Here is a 22,310-nt window from a genome sequence, read left to right on the forward strand (position 1 = left end):
TTCTGTGTTCAAAGAGTTTGGATGAAGATTCTGATGAAAACAAGGGATCCTCTTCTGACTAAACATGTTCCAAATGGCTGTGTTCATATGCTATGTGAGTCATTGCCTCAGAAATGCTTTTCTGCATATGAACCTTTGAAAGATGCCACACCATGCCATATTGACAGTTTTTTTTAAAAAAAAAAATAGCGTGGAAGCATTTGGAAATGTAGCAGATGTGTGAAGGTGGCGGGAGCTTGATGTTTTGCGTATGGATATGACAGCTGCTGGGGGCTTTGCATTGCAGTGAAAATGAGAAAACTTCTGCCATACACTTAGTTGTTCCTATCACTCTCATTGCTTAATGCCTCAATCTACAATTGGACACGCTGATAGAACAATCCAGCTGCAGCAGTTGCAGGAACAAGTGATGTAATCTCTATGGTCATCACAGATTTTATTCAGAGAATATGGGTCAAGATCTCAAGCTCAACCCCATAGCCGCCTTCTCCCTACATCAGAGAAAAGGCTGCACACTGGTGTCCCAACAAGATGACCAGTAACAAGATGCCACCAACTTTGTATGGGAAAAGTTATTTCTGCTTGTGGATAAAGCCATGTGTAGGTTTGAATGCTTAAAAACTAATACTAATGGCTGCTTTTGAGTAAGGTCACATCCCATAGCCTGCAATTGAACTTATAGATTGCTGCTTTAATAATCTGATCCTAGTTTTCTTTTTGTAGAGTTCTTGTGTGATGATTTTTTTAAAAAAAGGGCAAGCAGTCTCTTCTCCAAAAGCATGGCGATATAAACTAGTTAAGCTCTTTTTAAATTTGTCCTGAATGGCATCTTAGCATTTCACAAAAAGATAGACATAGTCTCAAGCACAACTTTCTACAAGATGGAAACACATGCAAGCAATTGAGGGAAAGTACAAAAGTATCCTATCAAGATTTTCACCAAAACATAGGTTTACAAAAAACAGAATTGTTTGCCAGCATCTGTTTTTTATTTTAAACAGCCAAGATTTACCAGGAAGGGCAGAAATAAGTTCACTGTGTATAAATACTTAACCACAAAACTTGTAAATGATGATCAGATGCCAGCTGATAAAAGGATTTGTTCTGTATACAGTGAAATTCTACCTCTTTCACTGTTTAATTGCACACATGCTGCATTGTGTCTGTTGAATTTCTTCCTGCAATTTGGTTGTCCACTTGACATTTTTAAACTCAGCTTTACAGCAGCCTTTGAGAAATTAAGTTTCTTTCTGGGTTGGAAAGATGCATTTGGAGACAACAATAAATCTTTCATGACTTGGGTAAAGGTCAAAGCAGTAAAGCCAAATTGTTTTTAAGAAAAATATGTGATTATTTTATTAACAGAGGGTGATGAAAATTTATGAGGAAAAAACTCACATGGGTTATTTAAAGGATTCTGAAATAACAGCTTCCCACCCAAATGGGCAGGGGGAAAAACAGCTACAAAGATATGCACACAAACACTCACATGCATACACTTCTGATCATCTAATAACAAAAAACAACAACTCCAATTTAATAACTGACCAGTCTTTTATTTTAAACAGAGCATTAATAGGTCTGAACTTAATAATTATTTTACCAATATGCCCCAAAATGGAAAGATACTTTAATTTCCACAACAGATGAATAGCTGGAAAAACTGATGGAACTGGCAGAGATGGCTAAATTAACTGCTTTAAACAAGGAAAAGAACACATCCAACTTTGTTTCTACTTGGAAACCATTTCTGGATTTTGTGCTTGAGATGGGAAAAAAAATTGAAACATTGACTTTGGGTTTTGTTGATTAGCTAGGTTGTTGTTATAGAAATGCTAATACATATTATGTAAAAGTAAAAAGTTGTGACTGTCATGATGTCATTCTATTGAGCTAAAGAGTCAGAAATCTGTTTTTCTTTCCCCCTTTATCCTATACCTTTATCCTTTTCCCTCCTCCATTATATACCTTGTATACCTTAATAAAATATGAATAATTATTTACCATCCACATTAGAAACTTAAAGTGCTTCTAAGGAGACAGTTTGGCTTAACTGCCAATCCACTCTGCCATCTTAAAGACACTTGGCTGGTTTCCCCCATTTTTTTAAAGTTTCAAATCTTTCAACTGTTGAGCAGCATCTCCTTTCACACAACAATTGCCTCTATAATGATTTAAATAACAACCCATCCCAATTCACAATTTTTCATATTCCTGGATTATTTAGAGACATTTTCTCCAGTCTGGAAGAGATGATGATTAGGTATGCTTTGATCCAATGGAACTGGATTAATCTGAAGCTTGGTCCTATTATTAGATTAACTTTCAATCACTGTGCTGTACCTTATTATTTCTGCCCCATTCAGCTGGCTTATATTTCCATCTTAATGTATGAAGCTGCTGTGTAAAACTGCAGAGTTAAACTACAAGCAATCAGGAATGTCTTCTTTTCATTTAACTCTTGTGGTCACACAGAGAGTCTGGCCACAATTATGGCTTGCTGAGGGAAGTTCATGTCACACAAGACTAAAGGAGAACATCGACAAGAGCTTTCTGTAATGTGGAACAAAGAACAGCAGACTGAATTATCTAAAATACCCTCACAGCTTCCACCCACGTGCAGGCCTTAATAATTTAAATCTTTCTGTGTCTGCTGGCATGAGAAAAAACAGAGGAGAAGAAATAAAGAATGTTCATTTGGATTAAAAACAAAAAGGTTTCCTATCATTTGTATATTTAGGAGGAACACTGGAAGGATAGCTTTGACATATTTCTAGGTTGTAAAAATCTAGATGGTCGTTAGATGGCAGCAGAGGGACTTCTGTATCTCTAAGTCATTTTGCTGCCATCTATGACCTTCCATATTTTGCAGTCTTGGACATGGTATGCCTGATAAGTGAAAATCTGTTTCTTTTTTAAAGGAAACTTTGGGAACACTCACAGCTTAAACCCCAAGTAGTCACAAATGAGTGACAGAAATGAATTAACAGTTGGAGGAGAATTTTAAATTATAGCAAGGGCTAAAAAATCCCTATAATTTTATAATATACTCATTATGTTCTTAGTAATCTTTGCTAAGAATAGATTAGTAATCTTTACTAAGAATGGATGACTCAAAGGAATGAAAAGCTGTTGCTGAAGATGGCAGCTTATCTCTAAACAAGGTGAAATATTTGATAAATCGGAGGTCAACAACCATTTTGGACATTTGAAATTTCATAAATGCCAGATTTCATGAGGCTTAATTATTTTCAAACTGCTATTATATTGGGCAAAACCAGTCCTAACATTCCCACTTAGTAGAAAGAAAACTGTATTTATTTTGCTTCCAGATAAAGACACATTTTTGAAGTTGCTACTTGTTTTATTTCCTCCAGGATATTTCCTATATCCCAAGCTTAGTTTAGTATGCAAATAGGCAGAGCTCTCCAAAGCATAAGCTGGCACTAGCTATGTTTCTTTTCTCGGAATTTCAGAGGAATGAGGCATTTGGCAAATAAGTCTAATGCTACTTTATCTATACTTTACTTTGTCGCATGCCCATTTCCATTTTTTAAAAAGATTAAAATTACTGGGACTCTGATCCTTAAAAGAGCCACATTAGAGATCTTAGAAATAAACCTCCCTCTGATCCATATATCTCCAAAATCTGGGTTTTCGCATAAGTGTAAAATAAATGTCTCTTAAAATCTTTTAGGTATAAGAGAAATGGTTATTAGTATGTGAATGTTACAGCTGGAACAAAATGGAAGTAGATTTTTATGCTTTAGATAAATATGGGGGTTTAGCATATTTCATAAAGTCTGTCTCACCCATAATTTATGGAATTAAACTAACTTCAGGGCCATACTTACGAGCTCAATACTCCTTTCTGTCTATGAATTGTGTAATTCTCACATTCCTACTTGCTAGCAAATCCATTAATGTAAGGCTTCAAAACTACAGGCTCTATTTTACCATTGAAAGAACATTGAAACTAGTAAACATTTTCCAGTGCTTCCCCCTCTCCTGTCCCGAACTGGTTCCATTCTCATAACTAATATGTTTACATAGTCGATAAGACTATATTGTATGCCCCTAGTTTGTTTTTTTCCTTTTAAATGCAATTTCTATTCTTTTCTCATATGAAACATGATGCAGCCTAAATGTAGAAATTATGCAGTAAAACCTGGTCTAGACCAAGGATAATTGCCTTTTGGGCAGAAGCCTTGTTTTCTGGCTTATCCAAAAAATTTCAGATATACTATTCAGTACTAATTCATAGTACTTCCATATCTTAGCTTTGACTCTCTTAACTATCCAGTGTTAGATATTTAGCATTCTTTCAGGAACTGCCAAAGATTAACACACTTTCCCACCCACATTAATACTAATCTACAACTGGCCAAGATATGAATGTGTTGGTATTTCACCTTCTTGTAGACAGAAAAAAGAAAAACAATAACAAAGAACTTTTACAGAAAAGACTGCAACAGAAAGGAAGGATAAAAATTAGCCTAAGTTTCAGCAGCTCCACCTGGAGCGGGCAATTGGCAATTGTATTTTGTGGAAATGTATACTTGTACATGGACAGGCAGAAAACATTTTGATAATCAACCCAATCATCAAAGTATTTGAAGTAGCCCTTAGCATACATATTGACTAAATAGAAATCTAAAACTAATTCCTTTACCCCTTTATATCAAGAAATAATTTACTAATTCCTTTACCGCTTTTACATCAAGAAATAATGTTAAAGAAATAAAAACAAGCATTTTTTAAAAAGTTTTTATAAAACCAACATTGCTATATCTACGTTACCTGTAAATTCTTAATTATCACCACTATATACATTAGGATGAACATTATACACACATTCAATTCTAGGGAAAAACATCCTTAAGGATCAGGAATCATTAAACAGTGTTTAAGAAAATGAACAAAAAATTGTTGCTTGTCATTTCAATGGCATATTGTACCAGTTATCACTTGCTGTGCCATACTTCTTTACTTTTCAGGGTAATTTAGTAGCCATATTTAGCATTCAGATGGGTTCTGCCATCACCACTCTGACCTGCTCAACAGAGAGAAAAGAAAATAATATTTTTACAGTTAACATAATTTTTTGCTGTAGTGTTTTTAAAAATAATTTGCATTACTGTTGTTTCAATGATTTTACCTCAATGGCTTTTTAAGTTTGTTCAATATTTTATTTTTTATATAGTTTTAGCTTTAAATCCAGGGAATATCTTTTTAATGAGTAGGATAAAATGTTTTTAGCAAATTGATTGATTAGAAATTGATAGGTTAGAAACACAAAAGGTATATGTAGAATTTGCAGGCTATTTGCCATTTGAGAAATGGAGCTGGAAACCTAATAAATATGTGTATGTATGTACACTTCTTATAACAGCGTGTGATTACCAAAATCCACTTCATCCTATTATATTCAGAGATGGAACACTGATTTGTCAATACTTTACATAATTCCATTCTGAAGATCAAATAGGAATCTATAGCATAACACCCCCCCACACACACACACCATTCTGATTGTATATTGTTTATTCTATAGTTCAAATAAGTTAGGATTTTTCTGTATGTGTATGTGTATCTTTGAGTCTGTCTTGCTACTGGCAACTGTCTGGATAAGTCCCTGCAGTTTTCTTGGCAAGATTGAAGAATTAGTTTGCCATTGCCTCCTCTACAGGGTTGATAAGAGTTAGTTAGGTTCACTTTGGTTAGCCAGTTTACTTTGTGATTAAATGGAACTAGAACACCTGTCTCTAAGTTTTCTTTGTTCATATGTAAACTACATTTTGTCAGCAGCTCATGTTCCACAATTACTCTGAGTGCCCCTTTACCTTCAGGTGGTACCCATACACAGTAATCTGGATCATCTTCTGGATAGTTTGAGGATGATGAATGTTGAATCTGTAGGACAGAAAGTAATTTACTTTTTGTAAACATATGCCAGTATGTACAACATTCATTGCTCTGTGGGCACACCAGGGATTATGCTGCAAAAAGGTTCAGAATCTCATTTTTAAAATGAGCGGGAGGCAAAATTTAAATTTAGTGCTGATTAAACAAATCAATAGAATAAATCTATTAAATGTTAAATTTTGCTAATATAATTATTCTGCACAATTTAAATTCTTGTTACAGGTTAACACAGCTATTTACAATGATTCCCATCTCTTTGTAAAGCAGTTGATTCCAAGGTTTAAAAGAAAGTACAGTAACAAACCTGCCCCTCCCCCCCACCTCAAAGCACTCTGTCCTGTATACAGAGATGTATTCAAGTCTTGAATATTTGGCAGTAGCAAAATAAGACAGAGGTAGTGGAATGTTGCTAGCAGGCTGTGTAACCAGCTGGATTTGGGGAAGGAGGGGGAGAATAATAGATTGAATATAACTTGTATATTCTAAAGCAGTGTTTCTCAATCTCAAAAATTTTAAGATGTTGGACTTCAACTCCCAGAATTCCCCAGCCAGCTGTGAGGGCTGAAGTCTACATATTTTAAAATTGCTGAGATTGAGAATGAGTGAGCCTGAAGCCAAAATGTAAACTGGAGTATCAAAGTCATATATTTGGCCAGCCATCATACCTAGAATCAGTGGTGGGATTCAACTTTTCTTACTACCGGTTCTGTGGGCATCGCTTGATGGGTTTGATAGGGGAAGGATACTGTAAAAACTCCAGTAAGAGGTGGTATTTGCCAGTTCTCCGAACTACTCAAAATTTCTGCTACCGGTTCTCCAGAAGTGGTCAACCTGCTGAATGCCACCTCTGCCTAGAATTCATTTCCAATTATGATTTGTGGGCAAAGTACTATTTTGTCAGACTGTACTCTGAGGCTTGCTTTACTGTGAGGGATTTTGTACCAAATGAGGAAAAATCTAAATAATATGTAGGGTTTTTAAAATTGGGATTTAAATTGAGGAAAACACTAACAATTGTTTAAATAATTGTTTCTACTGGAAGATTCCAGGAAAAGAATACAAAATTTCCCTCAAGACATTTTAAATAAGGTAATTTGTGGACAGACATCACATTGCTATATCTGATGCTGTGCTAGAGAATAGTTTTATTTTTAGTCAATTTTTGTTTTGCGAAGGAGAAAAAAAATGCAGTATCTCCTGACTCATGCAGCACTGGCTAACATTCAGGTAAGCACTACAACAGATTTGTAGAGCAAGATTGACAGCAGATGGTAAAATAGCTGCACATAATTTCTCTATCATTAGCTCTACTGCACTACCAAGTATGATTAGGTGAGATATTTTAATCATTGCTGGTTCAGTGCAAACGAAGTATTTGAATTATAATTCTTTTATATAAACTGTTGTAATGTTTGTGAGGAAAACTACTATTCCCAAAATATCAAGAAGTATCTCCTTTTGACAAGTATAAAAGTTGTCCCTCCAAGAGCAATACTCTACAGGATCAGGCTGAGACAAGGAGACAATTGTACTCAAGTTCCTTATCAAGTAATTCTTCTAATTCATAAGGGAACATCTCTCCCCCCCATTCTCATCCCTAAATATGTAAAGAGTATTAAGCATCTGTTATCCATAATTATAATCATGATTATCTGGATTGGATTGCACTGCTTCAGACCAAACTGGTTTGCGATCTGGGACTCACAAATCTTGTTCAAGGAACAGTGACAACAGAGGCTATGAGGGCTTTTACCCAGCTCTGGGTTATGCACTGGTTGTGCACTGGATTGAAGTCATGCCTTGTGACTTCTAGACTGGGCTACTGCAATGTGCTCTACAAGAGCCTCCATTTGAAGTGCTTTTGCAGCTGATGTATAACGGGGTGGTGGGGCAATTGGTGCTGTCTATTTTTTTTTTGGCACATAAAGTACCGTGATTTGCATTGGCTAACAGAGTACTTCCAGATACAATTCAAACTGCAGGTAGTCTCCTGGTTATGCTGATTGCTGTTGTTTTTTGTGATTCTCAACTGCTGTGGTTTTTATATTTTAAATGTTTTTTTTAATTATTTTAATGCTGTAAGTTGGACCGCTATATAAATCTATGAAACAAACAAACAAAAAGTTTTGATCTTCCAACTCACCTTAGGTTTACTGCTAACTTTCTGATTCTTCGGTTTTTCTGCTGGCATCTCAGATGCTAGTAAAATAAACAGTTAGAAAAATGAAGCTTATAACACCAGTTCTTAATTTTTTGGTTATTTTCAAAGTAAATAAATCCTTTCAAGACACAGTTGTTAAAATAAAGCACTGTGTCTCATCTGACAAAACAAAGAGTGCTGATATTGCAGAAAAGTTTATATCAAAGGGACTGTCATGCTGCCTTTGTAATATATCTTAGGTGAAGCATTAACATTTCTAATACTTTGTTTGAAATATATTTTCCTACGTTTCTTCCTCTAAATTTATTTTGTTTCAATTGCTGTTATATGTGTATTTTTAAAATGGTACTATCACTGATAATTATTCTTCTGTTAGGTTTTATATAAAAAAGGTAAAGTAGTTCTTCACCTATATATGTATTCCACTCCTACTGCAAATGTCCAACACTAAAGCACCATTTACTATTGTTTTTTTCTCTTCATTCTTCTGAAAGGGCTCAAGTTTCTAAATTAATGCTTTTACAAGAACTGAACTTTTCTAGAAATCAGCTGAACATTCAAAGCTCCAAGATCTCTCTGGATCTGCAGAATGAGTAAAATTTTCAGCAAGGCTCAGGATGACTGGTTTGAGGCACCTGAATTTTTCTGACAGCCCCTCAGGTCACTGGGAAACATCTTCAAATGGCTGAGATTGATATGCATCAGACATCTGGAGAGGCTGAAAGTTCAGCCCAGGTCTACGGACTGGAAGCTATTCCATTTATTTTCATTCTCAATTTTGCAGTCATTGAATGCAAAACATTGTTTAAAATACTTTCCTTCATTTTGAACTAGAAAAAAGTGACCTTCTTAAGAGCCAACAACTATTTACCTCACCAGTTGTGAAATATAATTTCTTTCAGTATCAGTGAAATTATAATTTTGTCCTGGTATTCATAACCCATAGATTGTTCAGAAACAAAGAGCTGGATAAAACAGCTTACCTTCTAGTTTTATCTGCAATTCATTCACTGGGGAATTATGAGCTAATGGGCTTGTATGCTTGCTTGAAGACTCAGACTGACAGTTAAGTCCTATAAAAATATAAATATACCCCAGAAATTTAGTTAATTAGGAATAAAAATAGTAACTTCTACACTTTTTCATTCCTTACAAATAGAGGTTTTATACCACTATCAGGTAATGCTTTTGTATTAAATTTATAATTATGCTATTTTGTAACTACATTGGGTTGATGATACAGAATATAAAGTTTAAAATTAAAAATATTCTGGGCAATGTGAGAACTGTGCATGTTTCACATAGCCACTGCACTGTAGTGCTCAATAAGAATTCTTAGTCCATTTAACACTGTACCAGATGTTGGAGCTGATGAAGCTAAATATTGAGAAATAATGGACTTTACTGAAAAAGAGACTTAGATAATGGAAATGTTGGCTAATACACATGGAAGATGGCAGCCCAGTGAGATGTGCCCCAATGGGCCAGGCACTGCATGGGTGCAATCACTTCACAATGTAGTCACTCTCCAGTGCTGCCACCTGAGCAATGGTTGTCACCAACTTTGTCTTTATAGCTCCCTCTGATTGTGACCACAGAAGAGGGAAACAGATGTACCTCATGTGTTTTGATGATCAACCCCTTCCTCCCATTTTCCTGAACATCCTTTCTACCCTATTAGCCCATTAAAATTGAAAATTTACTGTATTAAGAAAACCGGAAGTAAATAAAATTGCTAATAAAATGACTAAATCTTCTTATTCACTTTATTAAGTTCCAACTAATAAAAATATGTGCAAGTTGAAAGAATATTTAAAAAACAGTATAAATAATTATCATTAAAGAATTCCATACTTTGCCTTCTGGCTGAATAAGAACTGGAGAGATCCCCTTCTTTAACCATTTCCATCTTTGTGTTCTGTGAGCTTTGATTTACACTGTTGTTCACATCATCTTCCTCCTCCTCCTCCTCCTCTTCTTCCTCCTCTTCTGGCTCCTCATCTTTCATCTTTAATAGGTTTACTGGTATATCTGGACGTTTCATGGGCAGCTTCTATATTGTAAGCATAAATTACAGTAAAGGTTGTTTTTCAACTGACCCTGACAAATAAGGAAAATTGGAAAAGGTGCATTAAAAGCTGACTTTATATGTATGTCTAAGAATAAGAGGTTAATGATCTAATGTTTATTTCAGAAAATATATAGTTCCTATAATAAACATGTCAGATGCAAATTCTGAAACCCAGCGGCAGCTTTTCCCTATACTGTCACAGTATTGTGTACTTGGAAAAGTTTTACAGTGTAAAATTAAAAGCCACTGCCTTTTCTTCTTACTTACCCCTACGGTCCCTGTTTTTAGTCTGAATTTGCTTCCCCCTTTCATGGCACCAAATAGGGGTAAAGTTAGCTTTTTGGGCTTATTTTGAGATTCCAGATCTTGATTCTGAAGCCTATGGAAAATAAATAAAATTTAAAAAATAATATATATATATATATATATAAAATTAAAGATATTGAAGGACGAAGTTTACTCATACGAATAACCTACACAACTCTACTTGGGCTGACTTCATGCAGTACAGGTTTATATGACTGATAGGAACCCAATGCAGCCAATCAAGCCCAGTTCACACAACAGTGAATTTATTATATCAAGCATGAACTTGTACGTCTCTTGCAATTGCTCAGGGGTTATTACATATTACAATGGTGCCCACACCACCCACAATTAATTCAAACCATAATTTAAATTGAAGCCAGAATATTTTAAGTTCAAATATAACCTGTGTTCTATTATAAGTGCACTGAATGGTTAAAGTACAGTGTATTACATTAAACATTTAAAATAAAAGGAAAAGTCAAAATGATTAGTGCTCTGTAATCGGACTCACTGGGACTTCAGCTCTGGCATGGATGCAGGGGTAACAATCTTAATTAATCCTTTCAATCGCTGCTGTTCCTTCCTCAGTTCAAAAGTTCTCAAATGAAGTTTTTTACGTGTCACACTGTCTACGGAACAGCCTGACTTGATTTCTGTCATGAATTCATCCAGTGAATCCTGAGTTGCTGAATGGGACTGTGCTATGGGAAATTATATATTAAAACATATATGTGAAATACAGATTCAAATATATTTGTAAATAAATAGATAATACAGAGAATATCTGCAAAAGCTTAGCGTTTCAATGCATTGTTGTATCCAATTATTCTTATAACAGTTTTTGTGGCAATGTTCTTCCTTCTCCTTTTCATTTAAAGATTAAAACAATATTGATTTATTTAATAAAATTACTATTTCTTAAGCAAAGGAAAGTCTAAAACCAACCTGTCCTATGTAAAAACAAACATTTTATGCTTTGTAAAGTACATGTTTAACTTTAAATCTAATGCAAATAAGCATCTTATGGCTTATATTTCACAAAACTTGCTAAGGTAATGGCTAGCTATTATCTCCAATTTGATTTATACAAAAACTGAAACAACGAAGTCATAAATTATTTAAGACTGATTCCCAATAATGGATCTCTTAATCTCACAGCCATAGAATTGTACCTTCTTTCAAAAGAAATGTGCTGTAATCCTATTTCTATTTTAAAATATATTTTGAAATATATATATTTTTATAAAATATATTTTTAAAATATGTATCTGTAAAAATATGTATATATGGTTATATATAAAAGCAAACAATATTATTAACTTCAATAATGTTGACGTATTTTGATTTGCATTGTCTTCTATATACTATCCTACTTAAAATTTAAAAAAGTGTTACAAAAATCCAAGAATTCTCACACCAGTAAGAGAACCTTCCTCTCAGAAAATGAGAGAATACTTGCCCTGATTCAGGGGTTGCAGTTTTCTTTGAGAACAGGATTATTTCAAATATTCAACGCCCACACTTAATGTATAGCAGCAGGTCAACATTCTGTCATACAGGCTGTGGAAGTCTGGATGTGGAGAAACAGCTCAACCCAAGTAATAGTGAATAAGTGTAGATTTGGAGGCTATTTAGCCTGGGAAATCATCATCCTTAGTTCTGGATGGGGCTATGCCAACTCAGGCAGAAGCAATGGGAAATATGGGAGCTGTCCTAGACTCCAGTTATTCCTGGAAGAATCGCTAGTAGCTATGGCTAAGGCAGCCTTTACACAAATTCACCTTATGCAACAACTGCACCTCTTCTGGATCAGAGGGTCTTATTCATAATTACTCGTGCTAAAGTTAACTGGACTATTCTGGGGCTGCCTTTGAAGACTGTGTGGCAGTGCAAGTAAGAATGTGTTGTAGTTTCTCTTCCTTCTTATACATACTTCAGTCAATTAAGAAGGTGTCAGTCTGAGTCACTTACAAATGTTACCTGATATTCTAAACTTAAAAAGTGCCTCAGCCCTTTTACCTAGATAATGGTTCTTGCATATATTTATCAAGGTCATTTTCCTTATTCTCTACAGTCTAGCTCTAATTATCTCGGTCAATTGTATAAGATCTGATAGGGCTGGCATGCTCCACAACCCTTTAATGAAACAATCTCACCATGTGAGATCCATGAAGCATGCTTTTTGTTGAAACACTTGACTTATGGAACAGATCTCCCTCTACCTTGTGAGCCTTTAGAAAGGTCCTAGAGACCAAAAAATACGACATGATGAAATCAATGATCTTTTTTATCTGGTAATTATCTTTTTTCCTCTGGTCACTGCTGAATCGGTTAAGTCTATGAAAATAAACTTACACTATTACACGTTGGTGGAAATAAAAATTATTTCAATGTTTGCACATTAATCAACCATATTCTACAATTTGACTCTGCATGATGCATAAATATATTACTGAAGAATGAGTTCAAAACAATTTTATTTATTTATTTAGAAATGTATTGGCTGCCAATCTCATTTCAAAGCAACTCTGGGCAGCTTACAATGTAAAAACAACACTTTCCATGATCTATGTGGCTAATGCCATTTAGGTTTTACTCCAGTTTTAACTGCTTAGGAATCTGTGTAAGACAGCCTGCACTCATATATGCTATATTCCTATGAGATTTTCCCAATTTTAATGGAAACTTGTCTTACTCGTCCTTGAAGATTTCAGCTTCTCTGCTATCTCAGAGAGTTCTCTCTCAGCTGCATGTAGTTTTGCAACCTATAAATAGATAAGATACAATTAGTAAGTCAGACTTCAGTGCTGATTTGTTTTATCTTTCTTTTCAAAACTCATTTTTATGTTGTTCTTCTGCAGTTAAATCTCTCTTCCCATACATTTCTTTTTACTGTATGTATTCATTTTTACTCTGCTGTCCTGATTTCTCTTGCTTTTACTGTACATTTTTATAATTACTGTAAATCATTTTGAGATATTCAGAATAAGTTGTATGGAAATAGCTTTTCTAAATACATAAAATAAGACAGAAAAATATGCATTATGATGCCATCACATTATTTTCATTAAATAGTGATGAAACCTTTTTGCTCTGAAGTACAAGGCAAATCTATGCATCTATTTAGGCACCATGAAACCCTTTTTTTTTTTAAAATTGAAGTATCTTGGGATATGGTTGACAGCTAATTGTTGATCGATAAAAACAGGTAATTACAAGAAATTACTAAAACAAATACAAAAAGATTTGGAAAATTGGGGGAAACTTCAAATATCATTGATAGGGAGAATTGCTACTATTAAGATAAATATACTACCCAAGATATTATATCTTTTCCAAACAATTCTAATAAAATTAGGAAAAACCTTTTTTGAAGAAACGATTTTTAAACAAAAAACAATTTAAAAAAAATTGGTTGTCAAGGGAAAAAGGTTCGGGTAAAACTAAAACTCCTACAGGATAGTAAGGCTAAGGAAGGGTTCGGACTTCCAGATTGGGATCATTATTATCAGGCTGCAATAACAACGTGGATCAAAGATTGGGTAAACTTAAAGAACGAAAGAGTGTTAATATCAGAAGGACATGACCTGCAAATTGGTTGGTACGCGTTCATGTGGGAAGAAAAAAATAAATTTCATTCGCGTTTCCAAAGGCATCAAATTAGAGACACATTACTAGGGGTATGGGAAAAATTAAAATGAAACCATTACACAAAGATTCCAGTCTGGATGTCAACCATGGAAGCTATGATATATCCAAATGTTTTAGATTTGAACAAGACAGTGAGCTATTAAGAGTTATTAGATGAACAAGGGAAACTAAAATCGAAGCAGGAATTAATGTTACAAGGATACAAGTAGATTGGTGGCCGTATGTACAGATACTATCTAGATACAAAAAAAGATATAGAACTATACAGGATAAATTCGGATCAATAGGAATTGGATAAAATCTTACAGGGACCAGATAGAAAAATGATTACTAAAATGTGCAATTATTTGTTAAGGTATAAACTGGAGGAAGAAACTGTAAAAGAAACAGTGATAATCTGGGCCAAAAACTTTGGATGTAGCATAAATTTGGAAGATTGGGAAAACCTATGGAAAATAAATTATAAATTAAATCAATCTGCAACTTATAAGGAGAATTTATATAAAATGTTTTATCACTGGCACCTACCGCCAGCGAGACTCCCAAAAATGTTTCCTAATAACTTGGCAAGCTGTTGGAAATGTGTATATGAGCAGGGCACCTACTATCATATGTGGTGATCCTGTCCAAAAGCAAAAAAGTATTGGAGGAAAATTAGTAATTGGCTTGAAGAAATTACTAAAGTTAAAATTGAATGGAAACCAGAAATATTCTATTGGCAATTCTAAAACAAAAAAATAGTAAAAAATTATTATATATTATACTTCACATGTTAACAGTGGCAAGGCTCGCCTTCGCCCAAAATTGGAAATGCGAAAATACTCCTCCCGACTTCATGATCATAAAAAAAGTTTTGGTATGTGCAGAAATGAACAGGCTATCATTGGAACTTAAGAACAAAGAGGATTCAGAATATTATGAGATTTGGAATTGTTGGTACAGTTGGCTAGAAGATAGACATGAAATTAATAAAATAAAGTCAAATAAAAAGGTATGACGGAAGCTAGTAACACTATATGTAATTAGATTTGTAATATATAATTAGATGAAACTTTGTATTATACTTTTAAAGTAACAACCATGAATGAATATTTTACACAATTTTGAGATGTCAGATTGCTTAAGTTGCAATGAGCGGAAAGTTTGATTTTACTGTATTAGTATAAATTTGTTTAATAAAGTTTTTTTATAATAAAAAAAATGTTTTTGTTTTAGTTTATCAAGACAATTTTTAAAGTAATTTCATTAGTAATTCTGCTTTTGTCTAACAACTTTTATGACAATATGGTTTTAGTTTTAAATATCTTAATTCTGTAGCAGGTCAAGAGATTTTGAGGCATGAATGATATTTAAATAAAATAATTTTATATAATCATATATTCAAAGTAGCTTAAGTTACACAACTTTTCTTAAGAAAAAAAAAATCACCTAATGTAGTCACAACCCTAGGTATGAATGTTATTTAAATAAAATAATTTTATCACTTGTTTTTCTAACAGCAAGGCCAACAAAGCTGGATGTATCACTGGCTCAATTTGCTCTTACCAATGAATCGTATGTTTCGGGCTTTTCATCTATCTTTCCAGCTTTCTTCATTCTGTTGAGTCGTTTCTGTTCAATAACTCCTGTCCGATCAAGGAATATGTCATCATCACTATCGTAGAAGTCTTCTTCTTCCCAATTCTTTGCTTTTCTTTTCCGGGACACTAAGGGAAAAAGTATTTATATTTTTATTTACTTATCAATTTTTACACTGTCTATCTCACCTGCATGATTCTGGATAGTTTACAAATAATCTACAGATAAATTTGCAAATAAGATATTGACAAAAAAAACAAAATATAAGCAAATGGAAGTCAGTAATCCACACATATTATATGATTTCACACATTTTTTTAAAAAAAGCATGCCATATAAGATCACATATTTGTGAGGAAAATAACAAATATAAGCAATATATTATGAGGATTGAATGACTCTAATGTTGTAAATTGCCAAAAGATGGCAGTGCTAACATACTTGAAGTTGTAACAGTAGCTACTAAACTTTTTGTCATCACACTTCCTTTTAGTGTAAATTTAATGTACACACCTCCCATAAACCTCCAAACAACAAAATGTACAGCAATGAACAATGAAAACAATACAATGAAACTCTGAATAAGGAGGACTGTTACAATGTGCATCTGAAAAGTTATTCACATCTTCTCTGATCTGTCTATAGGGACAGATCTCAAGGGAGCTACACCTCAGTTTGGAAAAACCACATTCCAACATGTTGTTTGACATTTGTTTTTCCACTTCAGTAGGCTGCAAAATGGTATGAAAAAAGGCTGTATTGTGTTAATACAAGTCACCCAAGAGGCAAACAACTGTCAGGACCTTGCTGAAAAAACAAAGTTTTAAAAAGCTTGTCCTTTGCTGGCAAATGTGGTGATTATATGAAGAAATAAAATGTTGTACAAGTAACAAAAGAGCTGATTCAAGGATTATTTTCCTATTTCATTTACTCCAATATCCATATTTAAACTGCAATTAGTGACACAGAAGGCTTATTTTTCGATCAAACCTTGTTTAGAGCTTCTTATCAAATGGTGAGATAAAAAAACCTTTTTATAAACAGTAACTACATTCAGAATGATGATGTTATGTCCACAAGAAAACAATGATGCTCAAAGAGCACCAAGACTCCAAAGTAAGCTACATTTAATCATAATGCAAGTACTATAGGCATAAATTTAAGTTCTTGATAACGAGACAGCTTCATGAAGATTTCTGCTGAGAAAAAAATCTGGCCACATAACTTACCTGCCTCTTGTCGCAACACACCCCTAGCATCCAATATTCTGCAGGCTTCCAATGAACACTGGATCATTGCTTCTTTTTTCTTCCCTGAATGAATAGCTTCTGCCACAAGCTGTTTCCCTGAGGCATCATCTATAGGCAACCTATCCAATTTAATGGGGTGAAAGTATAAAGCAAAACCAACAATTCAGTCAAGCCCTTTGATTTGTTTTTAAATCAAACATTTTAAACTTGGCGTAAGCAAAGTGTTTTCCTGTTATTTTAAAGGTAAGGTGTTTAATTATTTCATATTAGTTTTCCATTCTAGATATACTAATAAAAATCTCAGTGGCATAGATGTAATAGACAAATGAAAAAAAAATAGGACTCCCCCCCAACCAATTAACACCAGCCAGAAAACAAACAAAATAAACTACCAACCCCCACAAATCAGTATTAGATATCAATCCATATTTAGAAATAAGACATAAAATCTTTTGCAGCCTAATTGAATGAATATACACAAAATTGCTGCATAACATACATACATACTTCACCCTACAAAGCCATGTGCCTGTTCCATGCGAATCAAATTCATATTCCAATTCTTCACCTAGATAAAAAGGGAAAAGGGAATCAAATTACTGGTTTTAAAAGACAGCATTTTAATGTTTATATTAATCAATATTTTATTACCGTTGTAAACTTGTTAATTTAATTAAATGGATAAAATCATATTGGAACTTCCAAATTGATGGAAACATTAATCATTTGAAGTCTTTTAGTAGATGATTGTTAAACGCCACTTGCTCTGCATACAATTTCACCTGAAATTAATTTTAATCTGGATTCATTTATCAATTAATACATCTAACACTATGCAAGCAATTTCTTCTTGCTCTCATTTGCTCCTTAGGTCTTCAGTATCACCAATATGCAGAGGACACCCACTTTACTAATTTGGTCCACACAGATATCTGTATCAAGTAATGCTGGATGTGACATTATTTGGCAAATGACCGAAAACATGATCTGCTATAATACTAATGACATGTTTTTAAGTAAGTAGAAATGCAGCCTTGGGGAGCTCCATATGCTTTCACAAAAAGTGTTCCTTAATTCAACCTTGCTCTTAGATTGTTAGTGTGCCTTCATACAACTTGTTAATTAATCAGCTGCATCATTTCTTGACAACCACAAACTTGATTACTATTAAATTTCCTAACAATCTAATTAGACAACTGCAATACATTTCATAATAACTGCTTCTAAAAAGAAGTTAATAACAGCAAGTACATGTAAGTGTGGCTATTATATTATATTAAACAGGCTATTATATTATATTAAACTATTATATTAAACAGTGGAAACAATTTATTTCTCAGGCTAGTTAAAAGAAAAAAAACAGAAGAATTTGGGGATTTAAAAACTCAGCCTTGTTTCCCTTCAAGTGGGAGGGGGGAGAGGCAGGCTTCCAACAGAGGATGGATAGTGTGTTGTCTGAAATGCTTTAACAGATCTTGCACTAAGCAATGAGGCTGGATCAGATGACCTGTAAGACCCTTTTCAACTCTACTAGCCTATAGAGATTCAACATATGTTACTGGTTTCATAGTTATTGTGTTTCAATAAAGTAGCTTTATTGAAAGATCCATCTAGGCAGAGCAGAATGAAATCAGTTCTGGGATTTTCCCACTATAAATTTGTCAAGTTTGACACACCTTCTCTGTCAAAAAACCCTTGCAATGCTTTTTTGGGATCTTTCAAATAAAAGGCTTCTTGATCCTCTTGAAACTCAATAGCAATTGGATTTTCTTCACCCTCTTCTTCCTCTGCATCTTCCCCTGAAAAGTAAATGCAGGTAGCATTAGGCATCAGAGATGACTCACAAGATAAGAACATTAAATTTGACCTAACCTCGCATGGCTACCAATCTATTCTCAGAACTGCTAATCAGATGCTTATGAGAAATCAAAAATGAGATATGTTCTACTAGATCAACATTACTGGTTACTTTGTTTATAGTACACAAGCACCTACAGTACTTTTTAACATTGTAAAACATCTCCAGAAGAAAAAGAAAAACAGTATTTTTTATTATGAGTTTAAAAAAACACCACCTTTCACTCCTGTACTGGGTTTAATGGAAAGACACAAGATCAGTTTCAGATTTCCCAAAATTTTGCCATTACAAATTGAATGATCTATCACCATGGGGCTCTAGAGAAGAGAATTTACTTCAAGGACAGATGACTTAAGTATTTGACCCAGTAAAGTTTTAGAAAAGTATTTCAAATAAATTCAGTCAAATAAATTTATAAATATTTGAACATAATGAATTTATCTAAGTAAATCTATTTTAGAAAAAATAGATCTCTTTACAATAGATTTTTGTTACAATATTAATTTATATTTGGAAGATAAGATGGTATAATCTTAGCTTACATATCAAGCCTGAAATATGAGTAACTTAACAAATTTGTCTATCTTAAATGGTCCATTTTCTTCTTAGCATGGTTTCTACAGATCATCAAGTGAAATCCATTATAAGCCTTGATAAAGAAATGTTACTTAATTGACTGCATACAATCTATGATATGCTCAATTTACATCTAGTATGATTTTGATAATTTTAAATAGATTTAATATTAACTTTTTGCTTCAGTGGATGATTTAGAATATTGTGAAATATAAAGATGATAACAAACCGGAGATATAAATGTGGATTCTCTGAATATAAAGCACTTGCTCATACATGCCTGGATCATTTCCCTAGAACTAAATATAATGCATGTATCTAGACATTTTCTCTTAGCACATTACTGGTAAACACAGCCTATATTAGATTATTTCAATCACAACATTTCATACAAAGAATTTGTAAAAGAACTTAAAGTAGAATATAGCTGAGGAAAGTGGGCTAAAGCCAGAAGCAAATTGCATCTGCAAAGTGACACAGCAAATCAATGCAAAATAAGTTCTATGAAAACATATCATTGAAGATTCTGGAAACAAAATATTATATAATCTTACCCATTCCCCAGGAACAGCTTAAATCATTCCGACTATTTTCACTTTTCTTTATTTCAATTTCCTTTTGTTCCTCATCAGAATCATCACCCAGCATTGTTTTTTCTAACTTGGCCTGTTGCTGCTTACGCAGTTCTTTCAACTGTGTTACAGTCAGTTCTGATTCTGGCTCTTGATCCTCCTCTGGGCCCTGGAGATTAAAGTTATGAATTTAAAATAGCATTAGCACTTATATACCGTTTCACAGTGCTTTCCAGCCCTCTCTAAGCAGTTTACAGAGACAGCATATTGCCCCCAACAATCTGGGTCCTCATTTTACTGACCTTGGAAGGATGGAAGTCTGAGTCAATCTTGAGCCGGTGAGACTCAAACTACCAAACTGGCAGCGGGCAATCAGCAGAATTAGATGCAGTATTGCATTCTAACCACTGTGCTACTCTTAAAAACTATATGCTAAGAATACCCACCCACCCACAAATAAATAAATCTGGGCAGGATAACACCAGAAAAACAGCATCTTATTTATTCTAATTACCCACATTCATTCTAAAGTTTCCACAACATTTTCTTAAGGCAGTGAAAACAAATGTGGTTGCAACATTGGAAAAAGTCTGATAGAAATTGAAAATGAGAATAATGAAAACTATCAAATGAGCTTTGTAACATGCAAATAAGCATATTCAATCAACATATTCATTCTAACATTAAAAATGTAATCTTTCCATATTTTCTATCTGCTTTTTGACATTGTTCACGAGAGGATTTTGCACTGTTTAAACTGTATATTTATGTATAATAGCACAAGACTTGGATCTCCTCCCAAAATATAAAAATAAGTGAAATCTAAAATAATTAAAAATAATAAACTAATAAATTGAAAACAAAAACAAACTCAAAGTGCAGATTCAACGAATCACTAGGTTTTTTTCTGCCATCAGCTTTCCATGTTTTGATTTTCTTTAAAAATATGTAATAAAAAAACCTATCTAGCCATTCCTCATATTCAATACAAATCTTCAAGGAAAATAGGCACTCTTCAAAATATAAAATCTATTGTAATACACTGTAGTGTACTGAATATACTTCACTATATTCTGTATTGCATATAATATACTGTACTGTATGTTCTACAACCCACAACATAGACAACTACTTTGGTATTTCTTATTTTGCTGTGAAATATAGTTCTTCCTATTGCCTAATAGTACAGATACCATAAAAAGCCAGTCTGGTATAGTGGTGAAGGCACCAGTCTAGAAAGCAGGAGACTCTGAATGCTTGTCCTCCCTTAAGCACAAAGCCAATTGGGTGACTTGGGCCAGTCATTCTATCTCAGCCCTAATAAGCAGGCAATGGCAAACCAAAATACTTTGCCAAGAAAACTGCAGGAGCTTGTCCAGGGAGTTGCCAGGAGTCAACACTGACTTGAAGGCACAAAACAAAAGCAAAAACCAACCCCTCCTCCCAAAAGCAAAAGACATCTATATTACATCCCAATATTGGGCATGGATAGAATCAAATGTCAAATACCTTATTACCTTTGGAAGTCACACATCATAAAGGCAAAATAAACGCAGAAGAAAAAAACGTAGCTCATATAAACAACAAATGGCAAAGCATCAATTTCAAAATAATACAGACATGGAAACCTGCCTCCGAACTGCTTCTAGACCCAAAAATACTAGTTTACGGGGATAAACTTAGGAACAGCTATCAAATCCTGGGCAATATTTGAGTTACCTGCATACAGACTCCTGTTGCCCAGATGGTGTGCAGTTTCTGCACTTCACTCACCTGCAAGATGAAGAGGCGGCTGCTGCCCCCGAAACGCAAGACGTGACCCACCCGCACTCGACAGTAGGTGCGGGGAGGGACCCTCGCTTTGTTGAGGAAGGTGCCGTGGGCGCTATTCAGGTCGTAGACATAAAGGCCGGGTTCGGGGGTCTCCGAGGCCAGGGGCTCTTCTTCCCCTTCCGCGGAGCTCCGTGGCGGCCGGCGCTGAAGCACGGCGTGGTGCCGCGACACGCACGGATGAGCCAAGGAGAGGTCGCAGCCCGGCGCGCGGCCTACTAGGAGCCGGCTCCGACCGGCGAAGCTAACGCGGTCCAGCACCGCGCCGCCTTTTACCGTCTCCAGGCTGTAGCCGGAGGATTCCTCTTCGGAGGGGCAACCTCCCCACGGCGGCTCCTCATACTCGGGAAGGACAAGGGGACAGGGACCCACCTCAGGGCCGTGGGGGCGCTTAGGAGCCTCCCGCTCAGCTGCCTTTCCTCGAGCTAGAGAAAGAGGCAACGGAGGGGGCAAAATTGGCTTCTTAAAATCCTCCGCAACATTACTCTCTTCTATGGGAGCCGCCATTTTAGCAGGTCCGCTTCTCTAA

At 34.7% G+C, this 22,310-nt stretch overlaps 1 protein-coding gene across 1 annotated transcript; it reads right to left on the reverse strand.

Moving 5' to 3' along the window:
- Nucleotides 1-1,535: 1,535 nt before the first annotated feature.
- Nucleotides 1,536-22,302, reverse strand: SLC4A1AP (solute carrier family 4 member 1 adaptor protein). Its single transcript, XM_026695602.2, has 14 exons — nucleotides 21,725-22,302; nucleotides 19,934-20,120; nucleotides 18,622-18,744; nucleotides 17,453-17,513; nucleotides 16,925-17,064; nucleotides 15,663-15,823; nucleotides 13,162-13,231; nucleotides 10,978-11,167; nucleotides 10,425-10,536; nucleotides 9,941-10,139; nucleotides 9,070-9,159; nucleotides 8,069-8,124; nucleotides 5,844-5,913; nucleotides 1,536-5,053 (listed from the first exon to the last, which is right to left on the reverse strand). The coding sequence occupies exons 1-14, from the start codon at nucleotides 22,286-22,288 to the stop codon at nucleotides 5,004-5,006; spliced, it is 2,073 nt and encodes a 690-aa protein (XP_026551387.2). The 5' UTR covers nucleotides 22,289-22,302; the 3' UTR covers nucleotides 1,536-5,003.
- Nucleotides 22,303-22,310: the final 8 nt, after the last annotated feature.

This window comes from Pseudonaja textilis, chromosome 1 (assembly GCF_049901715.1).
Source record: "Pseudonaja textilis isolate UNSWEBS1 chromosome 1, rPseTex1.2, whole genome shotgun sequence".
NCBI lineage: Eukaryota > Metazoa > Chordata > Lepidosauria > Squamata > Elapidae > Pseudonaja > Pseudonaja textilis.